The 19,428-nt window shown below is 36.4% G+C and overlaps 1 protein-coding gene across 6 annotated transcripts in view; it reads left to right on the top strand.

Annotated features, from left to right (window-relative positions):
• Nucleotides 1-19,428, top strand: part of RAB6A (RAB6A, member RAS oncogene family) — an 89,711-nt gene that overhangs the window by 43,679 nt on the left and 26,604 nt on the right. For 3 of the 6 annotated variants that reach the window (XM_081539551.1, XM_081539553.1, XM_081539550.1), the window contains 3 exons: nt 11,528-11,581; nt 13,132-13,237; nt 15,025-15,136. In XM_081539551.1, the coding sequence (XP_081395677.1) occupies nt 11,528-11,581; nt 13,132-13,237; nt 15,025-15,136 (272 nt within the window). Of the gene's footprint in view, nt 1-11,527; nt 11,582-12,959; nt 13,066-13,131; nt 13,238-15,024; nt 15,137-19,428 lie in introns of all 6 variants that reach the window. The other 3 variants (XM_081539554.1, XM_081539555.1, XM_081539556.1) reach the window with 2 other exon arrangements.

Below are 19,428 nucleotides of genomic sequence, written 5' to 3'. Positions count from 1 at the left end.
TTTGGTCTATACTTGAAGTCAAGAATAAGTACTGTAATTAAAAATCATTAATAGAAGGAGATTTGGGAGTGGGTCGAAGACAGTCACAAGGGAAATTAGGAAGTATTTTGAGATAAATGAAAAAGAAAACACAACATTCCAAAACTAATGGAATGAATATAGCTTAAAGCAGTTCTATAAGGAAAAGAAGAGATATATTAACTCAGTAATTTAATCTTCTACCCTAAGAAACTAGAAAAAGAAAAGTAAGCTTAAGCAGAAGTAAGAAACTGCTTTAAAATGTAGGTTTTATTATTATTATTCATATATGATGAAGCCAACAGATCAGGAGATGATTGCTACTGAAAAGGCTGTTATACTCACAGATTCCAAGAGGAAGGGACACTCCAGGCCATAGTGGGAGGGCACATGAAAGCAGTACTGATATTGATCAGGAGATGGGGTAGGGGGCAGGAAATGTAGGTACTAGGGTACTAGCTTTATTGTGATTTTTTTTTTTAATTGTGATTTTTGTGAGAAGGATGGGTAAGACCAGTAAATACAGGATTGCCTAGTTTTAATAATTTCAGTGCTCCCTGGGCTGTGGTGGCTGTTCTTGGTTTTCTGGTACTTGGCCCTGGGGTGATTAGGGCAGGGGCATAGTGGCTCTGAATGTGATAGAGGAGATGGTTGGGGTATGGGTCTGGATTGGTTGGTTTTCATATGAAAGTCCCTATTACATGCAAGTTTACATCTCTAGGAACTGGCAAACTCTGGGAGGGCCAGTCCCTCTAGTGTTAGGAAGCTCCCAGATACCAGGACAACAAAAATACAGAAAATAAAGACATGCTTAATTCAGAAACTAATAAAGATTAGAACAAAAATATATGGACAAGAGAACAGAAAAACAAGAAATTCAGTGAAACCAAAAGTGGTTCTTAGGAAAGATCCACAAAATTGACAAGACTTTAGCTAACTAATCAGAGAAAAAAGAGAGAGAGACTCAAATTATTAAAGTCAGGCTGCTGCTGCTGCTAAGTCGCTTCAGTCGTGTCCGACTCTGTGCGACCCCATAGACGGCAGCCCACCAGGCTCCCCCGTCCCTGGGATTCTCCAGGCAAGAACACTGGAGTGGATTGCCATTTCCTTCTCCAGTGCGTGAAAGTGAAAAGTGAAAGTGAAGTCTCTTAGTCATGTCCGACCCATAGCGACCCATGGACTGCAGCCTACTAGGCTCCTCTGTCCATGGGATTCTCCAGGCAGGAGTACTGGAGTGGGTTGCCATTGCCTTCTCCGATTAAAGTCAGGAGTGTAGGAGAAAATCTTATAACCAACCATATGGAAATAGAGATTACTATGAGAGAATATTATAAGAGAATAAAATGGTTATATGCCAACATATGAGATAACCTAGATGAAATGGACAAAGTCAAAGATACACTACCAAAACTAACACAAGAAGAAATAGAAAATTTGAACATATCTGTAATAAGTAGATAGAATTAGCAATCAAAAAACTTGTCACAGGACTTCACTGGTGGTCCAGTAGTTAAGAATTTGCCTGCGAGTGCAGGGGACATGGGTTTGATCCCTACTCCAGGGAGATTCCACATGCCACAGGGCAGTTAAGCCTGTGCGCCACAACTACTAATCCTGTGCTCTAGAGTCTGTGCTCCACAGCAAGAGAAACCATTGTGATGAGAAGCCTGTGCACTGCAACTGGAGAGTAGTCCCTGCTCACTGCAACTAGAGAAAGCCCCATGCGCAGCAACAAAGACCCAGTACAGCCATAAATAATAGTTTTCTTTTTTAAACTCACAAAGAAAATTGCAGGACTAGATGGCTTCACTGATCACTTCTATGAAATATGTGAAGAACAGCACTAATACTTCATAAATTTCCAAAAATAGAAGAGGTAGAAACATTTTCCAACTTATCCTATGAGTATACCAAAACCAGGCAAAGATATCAAAACTAAAACTACAATGTATATCCTTTATGAATATAAATACAACAGTCCTTAGCAAAATACTACCAAATTGAATCTGCTGACTTGTAAAAAGGATCTATGCCATTTACCAGGTGGGATTGGTAGATGAGTTCCAAAATTGCGAGGTTGATTTAACATACAAAAAGTAATGGGATATGCTATATGAATAGACTAAAGGACAAAATCGGGGAAATTCTCTGATGGTTCAGTGGTTAGGGCTCTGCACTGTCACTCCTGAGGGCCCAGGTTTGATCTCTGATTGAGGAACCAACACCCCACAAACCGTGCGTTGTGGCCACAAAAAAAAAAAAGGACACAAATCACGTGATCATTTCAGTAGACACAGAAAAAACATTTGACACAATCCAGTAGCCTTTGATGATAATGATAGCTTAGGGTGAACGATGTCTGATCCGTGATCTCTGAAGAAGAAGATTTAGCTTCAGGACTAGGGACCAGGCTTGATCACTCAAGAGCTTTTGTGTAGCAGAGTTTTATGAAAGTAAGAAAAGGGACAGGGAAAGCTTCTGACAGACATCAGAAGGTGGCCGGAGAGTGCCCCGCTGCTAGTCTTTAGCAAGCTGTTTTATGTCTATTAGAAAGCTATTAATCAGGTAAGAGAGACACCTCAAGCAAGGCTGAGGGAGTTTCACCAGGCCCCTCTCCCACAATATTCATTTTTGAGATAGGATGGCACGAGGAGTGTCATTCCCCAGCCATAAAACAATTAATATGAGTACTGGTTTGTTGAGCTATTATCAGCCCAAGGTTTGAGAAAAGAAAAAAAGTTAATATTGGGTGGAACCATTTTGAAGAAAGGCAAATTCCAAAGCAAATACGTAGTTTCATTAACATAGCTTAAGAAAAACATTTCCATAGAGAAACCTGCTTTTAATTTTGTATGGAGAAAGAAAAAAAATGTGACACTTGTAGTTTGTTTCCTCCTGCCGCTTAAGGGAGAGATAAAAAATGGCTGTCACTTGCAGCCTGTTTCCTCCATTTGAGGATCCCTGGCCTTCCTGCCTGTTAACCTTCTCAATAGTAAACACTCAGCAAGCTACAAATACGAGGGAAGTGTCCAAACATGATAAAGAACATCTCTATGAAAAACACACAGCTAATATCAGACTTAATGTTTGAAGGCTGAATGTATTCTCTAAGATCAGGAACAAGACAAGGATGTCTGCTCTCAGTTGAATATATATCTGGTTTTATGAATATATAACCCTAACCCTATATATATATAACCATATATATGTATATAAATATAGCCATATATATCTGCATATATATGGGTGTCTAAGTTATATATGTATCTTAGTTTTAAATAGCTTAACTGTTAAACAAAAACCAAAGAATAAGTTAAAAAGAATAAATCAGTAATCTTCAAACCAGGTACTTTCATTTTCAAACCAGGTACTTTCATTTTCTGAAGTATTTCATTAAACCCAAGTTCTGTGTAAAATTAAAGAGATCTTTAGGTGTCTGAAGTACTGTTGCTACTTGTTCATTAAGACTATTGCTGTTGTTCATGCAGACATTGTTTAAGGGAGGTGATGTTGATGGAGTGAGGTTACATTTGACAAATGAGGAAAGATTTTGATTCTTTCTAAAATGTTGTTGAAGCCAAAATACCATTAATTTGAGACATTTGGCATTAATAGGAGACACTGATTAACCATGTAAGCTACAAGTTTTTATAAAAATTAGGCAGAGTCCTAGATATTATCTTACTTTAACAGGGGAATTAGGGTAATGTAGTACCCCACATCCTTACCTAGGAAAATTATCTTGACAGTGTATTAAGTATTACTTTGGAATATGAAGAATTGACCATATGTAGTTAGCTGCCAACTTAGTTATCAGGTGAAGAATTCTTCAGTGGATTATTTTTTAAGATTCCCTATCTTATGCCCTTCACTTCATGGGAAATAGATGGGGAAACAGTGGAAACAGTGTCAGACTTTATTTTTTTGAGCTCCAGAATCACTGCTGATGGTGATTGCAGCCATGAAATTAAAAGACGCTTACTCCTTGGAAGGAAGGTTATGACCAACCTAGATAGCATATTTAAAAGCAGAGACATTACTTTGCCAACAAAGGTCCGTCTAGTCAAGGCTGTGGTTTTTCCAGTGGTCATGTATGGTTGTGAGAGTTGGACGGTGAAGAAAGCTGAGCGCTGCAGAATTGATGCTTTTGAACTGTGGTGTTAGAGAAGACTCTTGAGAGTCCCTTGGACTGCAAGGAGAGCCAACCAGTCCATCCTAAAGGAGATCAGTCCTGGGTGTTCCTTGGAAGGACTGATGTTGAAGCTGAAATTCCAATATTTGGCCACCTCATGCAAAGAGTTGACTCATTGGAAAAGACCCTAATGCTGGGAAGGATGGGGGCAGGAGGAGAAGGGGACAACAGAGGATGAGATGGCTGGATGGCATCACCAACTTGATGGACATGGGTTTGGGTAAACTCCGGCAGTTGGTAATGAACAGGGAGGCCTGGCGTGCTGCAATTCATGGGGTCGCAAAGAGTCGGACACGACTGAGTGACTGAACTGAACTGAACTGATCTTACGCCCTGACCATACACACAACAGAAAGACTTCTGAAATAATTGAAGAGCTAGTCTCATAGCTAGAAATTTATTATTGAGCAATATGTAATGTATATCTGAAACTTAGTTTAAGTGAAATTTTATTTCACAAGAAAGATAAACTTATATATAATTCGTAATTCATGCTATTTATGATTCCTTTGCACTGAATTAATTCCATTTGAAAAAGACTAAACTGGTTTGCCAGAAGAGTCCTTTATTGACCATATTTAGTCAGTTATTTCAAAGTAAAGCAAAAATCCTGAGTGATCTGGTAAACATTTGTAGCTAGAGGCTGAAAGTGATTCTCTTAAGTTGCTCTAGTTTTTCACCAGTTTTTTGTTTTTGTTTTTTTTTCCAATTGTAAATTTTTCAGTAGTTTCAAATGTATCAGTTTGAACCATATTACATAATTGCTATTTTTATCATTCAAAAATGATAGAATATTGGCAGTTTTAGATTATGTGGTTCAACTTAATATAAATAAGCTCAAGAAAGATTCCCACAATTGGAGTAGATTCTTTTGAGGAAGATTACGTTACTCAGGGTAACCTTTGGGATTTCTTTGAATTTAGAGGATTTCTTATTCCAAGGGCTGTTACAAATCAACAGTTAAGTTCAGGATGGCATAGATTTAAACAGTCGGTTTTAGACACTGATGAACTTGTCCAGAAAGGTGATGGTGGTGATTAAGTATATCCTTAACCTGTATAAGTTAAGGCTCTAGATTGTTCTATTCAAAATTCTGGTTATCAATAGAACCAAAATCCTTAACTAGATGGACTGTTTTTCTTTTTAAAATTATCGTTATTACTTTTATTTTTTGGCCTCGAAGTATGCAGGATCTTAGTTTCCCAACGGGGATGGGGCCCTTGCCCCTTGCAGTGAAATTGCAGAGTCTTAACCACTGGACTGCCAGGGAGGTCCCAGTGGACTGTTTTTCTGACTCAGTGTTTGATTTGTCTTTTTATTTTCATTTAATTTTTTAATGACTTTTTTCGGGATTTTTGCCTTTTCCAGAAGTGTTGTCATTTTATTTGGGGTAGGATTCTTTTTTTTATTGTGGTAAGAACACTTATATGAGATTCTAACTTTTTATTATATTTTAAAGTGCACACAGTATAGTGTTGTTATCTACATGTACGTACAGTGTTCTGCAGAAGATCTCTTGAACTTGTTCACCTTGTATAACTAAAATCTTATGCCCATTATAATGACTCATTTTTAAAATCCACAGACTGCCTAGTTTCTGTCCTAATGGACAGAAATGTAATATGGCAGAAAGATATATGTATGTGTATATATATATATATATATATATACACACACACATTTTTCCCCCCACATATGTACATATAGGTAAGGATATTTTTAAATGGGATTCTATTCTAAATCAGATTATGTATCAGCATCTTCTTTCTGGGGTTCTTTCTTCATTTTTAAAATTATTTCTGTTAATTTTAGATTCTTTAACTTATCCACTCTTTTCTTTCTTTATAGTCATTGCCTCTTTTAACTCCTTCTCTATTTTCTCTTGCTAGAGAAGGCAGCGACCAGGCAACAGAACTTTATGTGTGTTTGAACCACAGAAGGAAGCTGATTATCATTGCTTTGTACAGAAGAAAAACTTGTTTTCCTTTCCGAGTTACTTTTGTAATTGGGTAAAACACATTTCCCATGTGAAAATCATGTTTATGGGTTTCTAGCTTCTCTGGCATCAGGACAGGGGACGAACCACTATATACAAAGTCAGACAGAATTGTGACTTATATCTGCAATCTTTCATAAATTAGCTGTTGGGGTAAATAAGCACCTTTCTGAGTGAAGAGCATCCAAATAAAACAAACAAATGGCAGTTATCATCTTGACATCGATATATTTGGATAAGCTATTGTGCAGTCTTGATTTGTAACCTCCTGTAAAAGTACTGTTTACTTTTTTTCTTTTTTTTTGCAGAGTAGACACTCCCCCCAACATCCATGAATTAGTTAACATTTAAAATAATATGTAACTGTAAATTAAAGTGCATGAGAGAGTTTTCTCTTTTAATTTCTTCTGTAATGATTGCTCTTTGCATTTCTCTAAGAAGATGAGCAAAAGACTGCACTAATGTCTCATCTGTCTTTTATGAAAGTTTGAATTAGTTCCACTCGTAGCATTCAAGATGCTGAAATAGTTGATAATGCTTAGTTTCCCAGCCATCTCCTTTCTGTTCTTCCTGCTGTTGGCTTAATTCTTATAGCTGATCAACTTCTTTGCTGTAGTAGCTCAGCTTGAAATAAAATTAACTAAAAAGAAGAGCAGCAGCAGGCTATTTTTCAAATTAGTTTTGATCTTTATGAGTTCAGTGATATAAATGATGCCCCAAAACTTGGATAGTATAGTGGAAGGAGGGGACTGTTGTAAAGTCTGACTTTGTACTAATTGTAAAAACATTTATGTCTTAACTGTGAGATGTGAAAATGCTTGTTTCTATTTATAGCCATTAAAAATTATTTTCAGCTGTTTATAACAAACACAAAATAACATTGATAAGTGACAGGAGAATTTTTTTTCATGTAAAAGAAGTGTAAAGGTAGTGTGTTTCAGAGCTAGTGCAGCAACTCCATGGTCATCCAGAACCTAAACTCCTTCTATTTTATGTCTAACCTAATCTGATCTATGATTTCCATATTGAATTTTGCCTCATGGTTACTGAATGATTCCTGGATTTCAGCCTTGGTATCCACAGTTCAGGAAGGAAGAAGGATGAAAGGGGGAAAAAACAAGAATCTACCTCCCAACTGAGTTAACCCCATTTATTTAAAGTTCAAAGAAGGCTGGAAAGTGTAGTTTTTCAAATGGGAAAAGTATGGATTTAAATAAACGTTTGGTTGTGTTAGTAAGGAAGAAGGAGTAGATGGATATTTGTGTAGGTAGCTAACTACTTCTGCCACACTGTCTGAGTAAATGAGGTTCTACTAGTCAGATTTCTTCAATGCAGCCATGCCACTCCTGTACATTCCTGAGGTTTGTCAATTAGATTCTCTTGCATAGTAATTCAAGTTTATAAGCCCATTCCACCATATGAAAGAGTGGGATATAATTCTCAAATTGAATGTCATAAGGTAGAATTAGTATGTTAGCCACATAGTTTGGGGTAAAGGAGGAAGCTGGTTCTTTTGTTGTTAAGTCTGTGTGAAATTGAAACCTACAAAACTACTCAAAAAAATAAAAGACCTGATTAAATGGAGAGACAACCCAGGTAAATGAATCAGAAAACTTAATGTTGTTAAGATGTCAATACTTGGCTTCCCTGGTAGTTCAGTGGTTAAGAATCCACCTGCCAACATAGGAGACACGGGTTTGATTCCTGGTCTGGGAAGATCCCACATGCCATGGAGCAACTAAGCCTGTGAGCCACAACTATTGAGCCTGTGCTCTAGAGCCCAGGAACCACAACTGCTGAGCCCACACACTGCAACTACTGAAGTGCAAATGACCTAGAGCTCGAGCTCCTCAACAAGAGAAGCTACCACAAAATGAGAAGCCCATGCACCACAACAGAGAGTAGCCCCCACTCTCTGGAACTAGAGAGAAGACTGTGCATCAGCGAAGACCCAGAACAGCCAAAAAATAAATAAATATAAAATAAAATGAATCTCTCTGGAAAAAAAGATGTCAATACCAACTACAAGCTACAAATTCATTGCAATCCTTTTGAAAATTCCCATGCTGTTTTTTGTAGATATGAAGAGGCTAATGATAATTTGCAATAGCCAAGACATTACTGAAAAATTTGAAAAAGTTGGAGGACTCACACTTCCCAATTTCGGAATTTCATACGAAGCTACAGTAATTAAAACAATGTGGTAATGGCATATAGACACATTGGAGTAGGATCAGTGGTGTCCAGTTCTTTGTGACCCCATGGACTGTAGCCCACCAGGCTGCTCTGTCCATGGGATTCTCCTGGCAAGAATACTGGAGTGGCTTGCCATTTCCTTCTCCAGGGGATGTTCCTGACCCAGGGATCAAACCTGTGTCTCTTACGTCTCCTGCATTGGTAGGTGGAGACTTTACTACTAGCATCACCTGGAAAGCCCCATGGAATAGGATAGAGAATCCATGTATATATATATGTGTGTGTGTGTGTATGTAAGTATATAAGCACACGCACAATTGATTTTCAGCAGAGACACCAACCTACAGAATGAGGGGAAATATTTGAAAGTTATATATCGGATAAGGTTTTAATATCCAGAATATATAGGAACTTGTACAAACCAATTACAAAATGGCAAAAAAATTTTTTGGCTGCACTGGGTCTTCGTTGCTTTGCGCAGGCTTTCTCTAGTTGCGGAGAAAGGGGGCTGCTCTTCATTGAGGTGTTGTGCACAGGCTTCTCAACGCGGTGGCTTCTCTTGTGGAGTGCAGGCTCTAGGGCACACAGACTTCAGTAGTTGCAGCACACAGGCTCAGTAGTTGCGGTGCACAGGCTTAGCTGCTCTGCAACATGTGAAATCTTCCTGGACCCGGGATCTTGAAATCTTCTTGGACCTAGGATCTAACCCAGTTCAGTTCAGTCGCTCAGTCGTGTCCAACTCTTTGCAACCCCATGAACCACAGCACGCCAGGCCTCCCTGTCCATCACCAACTCCCAGAGTTTACCCAAACTCATGTCCATTGAGTCGGTGATGCCATCTAACTATCTCATCCTCTGTCGTCCCCTTCTCCTCCTGCCTTCAATCTTTCCCAACATCAGGGTCTTTTCAGATGAGTCAGCTCTTCACATCAGGTGGCCAAAGTATTGGAGTTTCAGCTTCAACATCAGTCCTTCCAAGGAACACCCAGGACTGATCTCTTTTAGGATGGGCTGGTTGGATCTCCTTGCAGTCCAAGGGACTCTCAAGAGTCTTCTCCAACATCACAGTTCAAAAGCATCAATTCTGCAGCGCTCAGCTTTCTTCACCGTCCAACTCTCACATCCATACATGACCACTGGAAAAACCATAGCCTAGACTAGACGGACCTTTGTTGGCAAAGTAATGTCTCTGCTTTTTAATACGCTTTCTAGGTTGGTCATAAGTTTCCTTCCAAGGAGTAAGCGTCTTTTAATTTCATGGCTGCAATCACCATCAGCAGTGATTTTGGAGCCCAAAAAAATAAAGTCAGCCACAGTTTCCACTGCTTCCCCATCTGTTTGCCATGAAGGATGGAACCAGATGGCATGATCTTAGTTTTCTGAATGTTGAGCTTTAAGCCAACTTTTTCACTCTCTTTCACTTTCATCAAGAGGCTCTTTAGTTCTTCTTCGCTTTCTGCCATAAGGGTGGTGTCATCTGCATATCTGAGGTTATTGGTATTTCTCCCAGCAATCTTGATTCCAGCTTGTGCTTCTTCCAGCCCAGCATTTCTCAAGATGTACTCTGCATATAAGTTAAATAAGTGGGGTGACAATATACACCCTTGATGTATTCCTTTTCCGATTTGGAACCAGTCTGTTGTTCCATATATCACTAGTGGGAATTTAAAACAGTGCAGCCGGGAACTTCCTTGATGATCTAGTGGTTAAGACTCTGCACTTTTCATTGCAGGAGGTGCGGGTTCAAACCCTGGTCTAGGAACTAAGATCCCGCATGCCATGCAGCATGACCATAAAGAAAAATGAACTGATTAATTAATGAATTAAAATAGTGCCATTGCTGTAGAAACTTTCCTCACAAAGTTAAAAAGAATCACCATATGGCCCAGCAGTTTTACTCCTAGTTATATACCAAAAAGAGTTGAAAACAGAAACTCTTAATAGCCAAAGTGTCAATCAGTGGATGAATGGATAAACAAATGGTATATCCATACACTGTAATTTGGTATTGCTTAATGGGTGCAATATTTCTGTTTGGGGTGGTGAAAAACTTTTGTAAATATTACTGACAGTTACACAGTTGTGAATGTAATTAATGCCATTGATTATATACTTAAAATAGTTAAAATATCATATTTTATGGTGTGTATATTTTTGTTATTTAGTTGGTAAATAGTGTCCAACTCTTTGCGACCCCATGGACTGTAGCCCACCAGGTCCCCCCTGTCTATGGGATTTCCCAGGCAAGATTACTGGAGTGGGTTTTCCTTCTCCAGGGAATCTTGCCGACCCAGGAATCAAACCCTCATCTCCTGCATTGGTAGGCAGATTCTTTACTGCTGAGCCACCAGGGAAGCCTGTATTTGTTTTACCACATTTTAAAAACAAAGCTTGTCTTTAAAGAATTACATCACTGTCAGTGTAAGTTCATCATTCGTAGCAAATGTACTACTACTCTGCTGGGGGATGTTGATAATAGGGATGCTTTGCATATGTGAGGGCAGGGGCAAAAGGGAATCTCTGAACCTTCATCTCAGTTTCGCTATGAACTGAAAACTACTCTTTAACCCTCTTAACCATTTTTTGAAAGACTTTTTAAAAGAGCAGTTGTGTATTTTACCACAAGTATATGTATAAAGTGTATATAAAATGTATAACATATATGAACTATATATGATACGTGAAATTATAAAATATGTATATAAAGATAGATTTTTTAAAGTATATATATAAAGTGAATATAGAATTATGTATTAAAAAGAGCTAGAATTTTACTCCCAACTCCACAGCAGAAGTTGTGTGTCCTTAGACAAGTTATATAACTTCTCCAAACCCTAATATTGTTTTGTATAAAATCAGAAAAATAATGATGCTGGTAGCTACTTTGTAGGGATGTATTAGGATTAGAGATGATCATGTAAAGGGCCTAAAAGAATCTCTAATGTACAGCAAGTGCTCAATAGGAAAAAGCCATTATCACTGAAAATTTTGTTCATTTATTATTTGGCTGTGATAGTTTATATATTTATTCATTTTTTCTGCAATCATAATGCCCACTTGAACTCTAAACTGCTGTCATTAAATTATTACTATTTTTAACTTCTTTGTTTTGTTTTGTTTTATAGGCAACAATTGGTATTGACTTTTTATCAAAAACAATGTACTTGGAGGATCGAACAGTGAGTAATGTTTTCAGTGTGGAATTTTCTGCATCACTCCAGGACAGAATATCATGCTTAAAGCTATAATCAGTGATTGTTGCCATAAGAAGTACTTAGTAAAGTTGCCAAAGTTAGTGTACAGACATTGAGAAAAACTGTTATTATAGAATGAATAGTACTTAGCACTTTGAATTTTTTATCCTCAAGTAGACTCCAAAGGGGAGAGAAAGCCATTATTTGTAATACTCTGATAGCCCTAGGCTTGTTAAACAAAATTTATTGTCTTGACTTGGAATATTATAACAAATAGCATTGAGATAAGAATATTTTCATGAAGAAATTAGAACTGCTAAAGACCCTTTGTGTACCACTCTGAACCATTCAAACATTTCATCTGAATATCACACAATTTGTTAACTTCCAGGCTTTGTCGGAATATGGTATATACCAAAGTGACTGTGAATAGACAAAAGTAATGTGTATCTCTTTGTTAGATTTTTGTCTTCCATCTTTTGGAATGCTCCCTTTAAGCGCGATATAAATTCTGTATTCTAGCCTGCTGTCCCTTGAAGAGATTCCTGTCATCTAAACAGTAACTCTCTTAAATGCATTATTTTGGGACCTATACCCAAAAAGCATTATCTCTAATGCCATTTCTTTAAGTTTGTAAGTCTTTTTCTTTTGGATGTTCTCTTTTATGTTTTAATATATAGCATTCTATTTCTTAAAATTTGAAAACAGAAACTGCTTTATGATGGTAAAAGAACTTAATGCTTGTTTTCAGGCTTTTCTTCCTGGAATGTAGATGTGAAGAAGAAAGTAAAGACACATTTAAGTAGGGTTGCAAAAAGATATTTCTCCTTTTTGCTAGATTATATGTAATGTTCTAGAAAATAAATGTGTGGGAGAACAAGCACAGTAGTCAGAGATCCAATTTCAAAGTGTTCTGAATCCAGTAGAGAAAAGAGACATTTTATTTTCATTTCAGAGGGGCTGATCATTGACATTTACCTTTGTTTTTCTCTTTTATTTTCACTATTTGAACATGAGCAGTCTACTTGTGCTGTCTGGAAGGTATAGGATTCAAAGAGAGGTTGTAGAGAGGGGGCATAAAAAGGAAGCAGTACTTCTCGTCCTGTCAAATCTTCCTGTTGCTTTTTTTTTTTTTTTGAGTTATGTACCTTCAGAGCAAGCAAATTTTAAATATTACTCCCTTTTGAAAAAGGAAAGGAATTTTATGTTGTTTCCATTCCTCACATCCCTGCAACCTTTTGCATGAGTTTCCTTTTTACCTCCTTGCCACCCTCCTCCCTTTAAAAACATTATTTCTTTTTTCTTTTTAGTATGAGTTTTGTTTTTTGTTTTTTTTTTTTATTTATTTTTTCCCATCCCACAGATCAGGCTGCAGCTGTGGGATACTGCGGGTCAGGAACGTTTCCGTAGCCTCATTCCCAGTTACATCCGTGATTCTGCTGCAGCCGTAGTAGTTTACGATATCACAAGTAGGTATTTTGCAACGGGTTGACCTTTCTTATTTTTCTTGCTTGTTTGACTGATTTTATTGTTAGGTACGATTGCAATTATGGGACACAGCAGGTCAAGAGCGGTTCAGGAGCTTGATTCCTAGCTACATTCGTGACTCCACTGTGGCAGTTGTTGTTTATGATATCACAAGTGAGTGGGGGGGGAATTACGCATTTCTAATCTTCTCTCAACCTTTAGCTTAGTTGCATGCATGTTCTTGTTTTGTGCTTGTTTTCTATACCGGCATGTAAAATTTGAGTTTTATCATACCAAACCTTGTCACAGACCAGCTAGGTCAGAGTATTTGCTTCATTGTTTGTACCAAGATATCTTACTTCTACTGTGCCAGGGTTTTTTTGCCCCAGAAATTTTCATTTGGGTCTAATTATGAACCCTCTCCAAGGCTTTCTTAGTATCCTATTATCCCTAAGCTACACCATAATTGTGGTTGAAAGAGTGTCTCCTTTTTTATTTAATTTGATTTCAGATTTCTCTAAAATAAAATAATCTGCATTTATGTCTCTCGCCAAGTTTTCCACATCCTTCAAAGCTTCTACTGAGGCTGTCAAAAGCTTCTGATAACCAGCTTTTCTCTGCTTTCACCTTCCAGCCATCCTCTATAGAGGAAGAGCAGAGAAAACTTAATTTCTATTAATTATTTTCATTTAAGTGAAATCTGAATTCTCTGACTGGTTTATTTACTTTGTTGCTAGCAGATGACACTTTTCATTTCTCTCTAAGAAAAACATTTAAATCAGAGACTAAAACAAGTGATGGTCTTCCTTTTTCTTTTCCCTCAAGATTGAATAATAATGCCTTTGGCATTTTACGTGTCTGTAAATTTTGAATAGAGCATTGATGACTGACAGGGAAATGCTATCTGATTAAAATTGTCTTTGTAAATTGACTTATGATATATTAGGCAATATTAAGTATCATTCCATATAGTGCTCCATAATTTATAGGAAAACCAGGATAGTACCACATCTTGGACTTCTTTAAAAACATAAACTATAATATTAGCATACATTTTTACAGATTTGCTCAAACAGAAATCATATTTACTTAAGAATAATTACAATGGCAGAATTATAAGTTAGAGGTTTGCATTCAGAAACTTTTTATTTTGGTTAGGTGCCAAATGCAGTCCTTGTTTTCTTGAAGCTTTTCTTTGGGTTGCTACCTGTTTTAAAAATGTATGTTCATTATTGTGCTGTCACAAGTTTTGCAGCTTTAAAATGTTTGTGCTTACTTTAACCAAATCAAGTAAAACCTGGTGTATTCTTTGAAATTTGTGCACATGTGGTTAAAATATTAGCAAATTGTTTTCTTTAGCTGCTGTAAGAATTATTGAAGTACTCTACTTAGAATCCAGGGCTGGAGAAGATGGGTTTTGTTATAAGTGATTCTCGTACATTAAACTAATAAACTCCAAGTTAAAGTGATCACAAACTGAATAAGCCATGCAAACAGAGTGGTGTTGAAAGCTATTGAAAGGCTTTACAAATTTTGTGGATGTGTTGGGACTTACTGGCTGATGTACTTTTGGAGATGCTTTCTTTGTCATGTTTGGTATGTGTAAGTAATCAAAAGAGCATTGTGGCAACATGACACCATATTATCTGCCATAGCTATCCTTTCATTGTTTAAATATTTTTTTTCAGTTACATATAGTATATTATACTCACCTGGTCATGTCCAAAAATTTTAAACTATTATAAAAGGTACCTTGTGGATTTTATTCTTGTGATTTGTTTAGATCACTGATATTTGTACTCAGATAAAATGGAGTTATGTTGCAGGCACATTAAAGGTGGGTTCTAATGTGCCAACTCCCTTCCAACTTCAGTGCTTTTTTTTTTTTTTCCTTTTTTGGTCCTTCACTTGGGAAGTTGCTTGCAATAATACTAATCTCTGTCCACCTTCCTATATACCAGATGTTAACTCCTTCCAGCAAACTACAAAATGGATTGATGATGTCAGAACAGAAAGAGGAAGTGATGTTATCATCATGCTAGTAGGAAATAAAACAGATCTTGCTGACAAGAGGTATGGAATGATTTCATATGTATATGGAATGTTTGATTTCTTTGTTAAGCAGCCTATTATTTTTGTTAGTGTATCCTATTATTTTTGTTAGTTTTAAAAGGAGACTTGTTTAAACCTTAATCTTATGCCCCCATCCCTTTTCTTTAATGTAAGAACCTGAAATAGGTAAACTCGGTCCTGGAAATGCGCTGGTTGTCCAGTGGTTAGGATTCTATGCTTTCACTGCCAAGGGGCATGGGTTCAATCCCTCATTGGGAAACTAAGATCCCACAAACCCTGCAGTGTGGGGGGAAAAAAAACCCATTAAACTCAGTCCTTAAAGGAAAACAATTTTTTTTTGTTTGTGTGAGCCCATATATAAATAACTCGTGCAAGATTGTTTACACATGAAGCTGATAGCTATTTTGCACTTTTTAGGCCTCATATTAACAAATAAAAGCAGTATTCTGTTAGAGAACAAAATGTATTTTAAAATAAATCCTATCTTTAAAAAAGTATTCATAATGATTAAATGCATACTCTTTTGCTAGCCTTATAAATATTCATTATAATTCAGTAGTGTAGTTTTTTTCTTTTCTTTTTTTTTAATTGTATGGTTGAGCCAGACTGTGAGGTTGAACTGAATAGCTTGATTGTGATACCTTAGTCAAATGAGCAAAGACTTATTCAAGTCACAGGATGCAAAATGTATTAACATTCACTGTAGAACCCATGGCTTGAATATCTGCCTTTAGCATTCCTTAGTGATCTACTATTCTTTCTGCTTTAAGTAATCTTGATAATTTAATATTTGAAGTTTTTACTATTTATTATTTGTTTATTCATTAGTTGGATATTGAAATTCCAGCAATGAACTTTTGCTGTTAATTTAAATGTTATAAGTATGTTCAAAGACTTATGAAATGTAAAGCCTATTTCTGCCTACAGTACCTCATTTGGAATTGGCAAGAAGGTCTTTCTTTATTTAAAAGTAAATTCAGCATATGACTTCATCTTTTCTTTATGAAAATCATTTTTTGGATGTCGATGCCCTTATATAAATTTTCATTATTTATCTTCACTATGAGAATTTGAAGATCTTATATGTATATATTCTTGTAGTGGAGAGTCCCAGGATACCTTCACTATTAAAAGAAAGATTATATATATATTTGTTTCTCTTTATAGCTGGAGTTATCTAAAAGGATGAATACAAGCGTCTCTTCTTTTACTGCGTAATAGTTGAGTATATGGAGAAGGCAATGGCAACCCACTCCAGTACTCTTGCCTGGAAAATCCCATGGACGGAGGAGCCTGGTAGGCTGCGGTCCATGGGGTCGCTAAGAGTTGGACACAACTGAGCGACTTCAGTTTCACTTTTCCTTTCATGCATTGGAGAAGGAAGTGGAAACCCACTCCAGTGTTCTTGCCTGGAGAATCCCAGGGATGGGGGAGCCTGGTGGGCTGCCGTCTATGGGGTCGCACAGAGTCGGACACGACTGAAGCGACGTAGCAGTAGCAGCAGTTGAGTATACAGATATAGAAAGTTATCTAAATTATGTTTATAGTAATTTTTCTTTAAGATAATATTTGTCCATCGCTTTAGAACTTCTTTCTCAGTAATTTTTGCCAGACTATTGCCTATTAGCTTTCACATTTAAAAGAATTAGTCTTAAAAAAATTTTAATTAAAAAAATAAAAGAATCGAAGTCTTGTTCATTCCATTAAAATAATTTTATTTTTGCATCTATTTTTATTATTATTTATTACTTCATCTATTTTATTTTATTAATGTAACAGTTGCCTTGTTTTTTTAATTGAAATATAGTTGATTTATAGTGTTTCAAGTACGTAGCAAAATTATTCAGTTATATTAATACATATATATGTATTTATCCTTTTTTTAGATTCTTTTCCATTATAGGTTATTATAAGATATTGAGTATAGTTCCCTGTGCCATACAGTAGGTCCTTGGTGTTTATCTGTTTTACGTATAGTGTATATCTATTAATCTGAAATTCCCAATAAAATAATTTTTAAATGAGGAAAAAAATTTTTTTTAAATGTTTACAGCATTAAAAAAAAAAATCTTTGGTAGTAGGTGGCCTTGCATAAGCATAACATGGAATCCTAAAGCCTTAAAGGGAAAGATTGATAAGTTTGAATACATAAATATAAAAATTGTATTCACCTATTAGTTTAGCTATTATTCAAAAGATTGATAATGCACTGTATCATTAAGCGTCTGAATAGATAAGAGCTCTCATACACTGAAAATGTAACTAATACAATTTTTAGCAGAAGCAGTTTAACATCAGTATTTAAAATACTTTTTGACTGAAATCCACCTCCAGTAACTTATTCCATAGATATACCCATAGAAATGTGAAAAGATGAACATACAGGAATTATTATTGCACCATTATTTGTAATATTAAAGAATTAAAATCAGTCTAAATGACTGCTAGTAGTAGTAGTATTTTATTAATATAAATGAAATTCTTCTAGTCAGTAAAAAAAAAGGAATTTATTGCTGGCTTACACATGAAGCTTAAGAAAAACCCTTGATCGATGCATGTACCTGAATCCTTTGTCTTTAAAACAAATAAATAAATAAGGTGGTTCTTTGGCCTAGAACAAATCTGTGTAAGAATACATGAAACTTAACTAGTATTTTTTGGGAAGCGAGAGGGATTATATAGGAGTTTATTGTAATGGTCTTTTAAAAATTACTTTTGTAATCAGCAAAAATTTTAATAACAGCAATTTAAAGTTAAATGACCTTTTCCACTTTCTTTGACAATTAGTTTTTTCATGAAAACTTGAAGGAAAGACCAGAATATATCTGTTACAGTGTCTTAGCACTTAGATGCTCAGTATTCTTTTTGTCCTCTGTAGCCCAGTGCTTCCAAGATGTTTCAAACCTGAGAATCACTTGGTAAACGAGGTATATTGGACCCTTTCTTAAGATTCTGGCTATAGAGGATTGTGATCAGCTTTAAAATTTTTGAGCCTCCTTCCAGATTCAGTTAATCTAAAGTAGGTCCCGTGAATCAATGTTTTAATTAATCTTTCTAGGTATGTGCGTGCTAAGTCATTTTAGTCATGTCTGATTCTGTGAGACCCAGTGGACTGTAACCTGCCAGGCTTCTCTGTCCATGGGGATTCTCCAGGCAAGAATACTGGAGTGGGTTGCCATGGCCTCCTCCAGGGGATCTTCCTGACCCAGGGATCAAACCTGTGTCTCTTGTGTCTTCTGCATTAGCAGGCAGGTTCTTTTCCACTAGCACAACCTAGGAAGTCCCAGTACTTCTAGGTGCTTCTGACAAATCCAAACCACAGTTGTGAACCTTGGTATAGCTAACTTTCAACCATTTTATTGATGTGACTTATATTTCTACAACTAGTTAGAATTTCTACCGGGAATCCTTCACATGTAGGGTTTATGGACTAATAATCATTGATTCAGGAGATGTTTATTGAGTATCATGTATGTTTCAGAGGATGCTACTCTTACGATAGTGAACTAAAATCTTCAAGGAGATTTTATTCCAGTGAATAAACCAGGCAATAAGTAAATAAAGAAAAAAATAGCATGTTTGATAGTGATACATGCTAAGGGTGAAAATAAAGCAGGGAAAAGGAATATGAAGTGTTAAGGACAAGTTTGTAATATTAGATGGAATAGCAGTGGAAAACCTCCCTGAAAAGATAACTGGTAACTTTTGAGTAAAGAAGCTAAGGAAGTGAGGGAGTTAACTATGCAAGTATGTTGAGGAAGAAAAGGTCCTAGGCAGATGACTCAGAAAATACAAAATTACTGAGTTGGAAATACACTTATTTGAGAGACAGCAAAGAAACCTATATAACTGATAAAGAGAATGATGGAAAGAACAGTATGGAAATGAAATGAAGCTAAAATAAAATGAAAGATAATGAAGGCCATATCATGTAGCACAAAGTAAAAACTTTCTGGATGAGATTGGAGGGTTTAAGCAGAGGAGTAGCTTCTCATAGGTCACTGTTTGCTCTGTTGAAAATGCATAAGGGGAGAAGAGAGGAGGATAAACTAGACTTTATTCCAAGCAAGAAATAATGATGACTTGGACCAGGATAGTGGTAACTTGTGTGGTGATCAGTGGTCAAATTTAGATATTTTGAAGATAGAACTGACAGGATATACTGATGCAATGGACAGAATACATACTGATGGATGGAATGTATGATGTTGGGGAAGGAGTCATCAAGAATGACCCTTAGATTTTTGGCCTGAGAAACCATCATTAACTGAGACAGGAGAGACTGCGTAAAG

This window comes from Giraffa tippelskirchi, chromosome 11 (assembly GCF_054371585.1).
Source record: "Giraffa tippelskirchi isolate mGirTip1 chromosome 11, T2T-mGirTip1v1.2.pri, whole genome shotgun sequence".
NCBI classification, from domain to species: Eukaryota; Metazoa; Chordata; class Mammalia; order Artiodactyla; family Giraffidae; genus Giraffa; species Giraffa tippelskirchi.
This window is presented reverse-complemented; position numbering and strand designations above follow the sequence as displayed.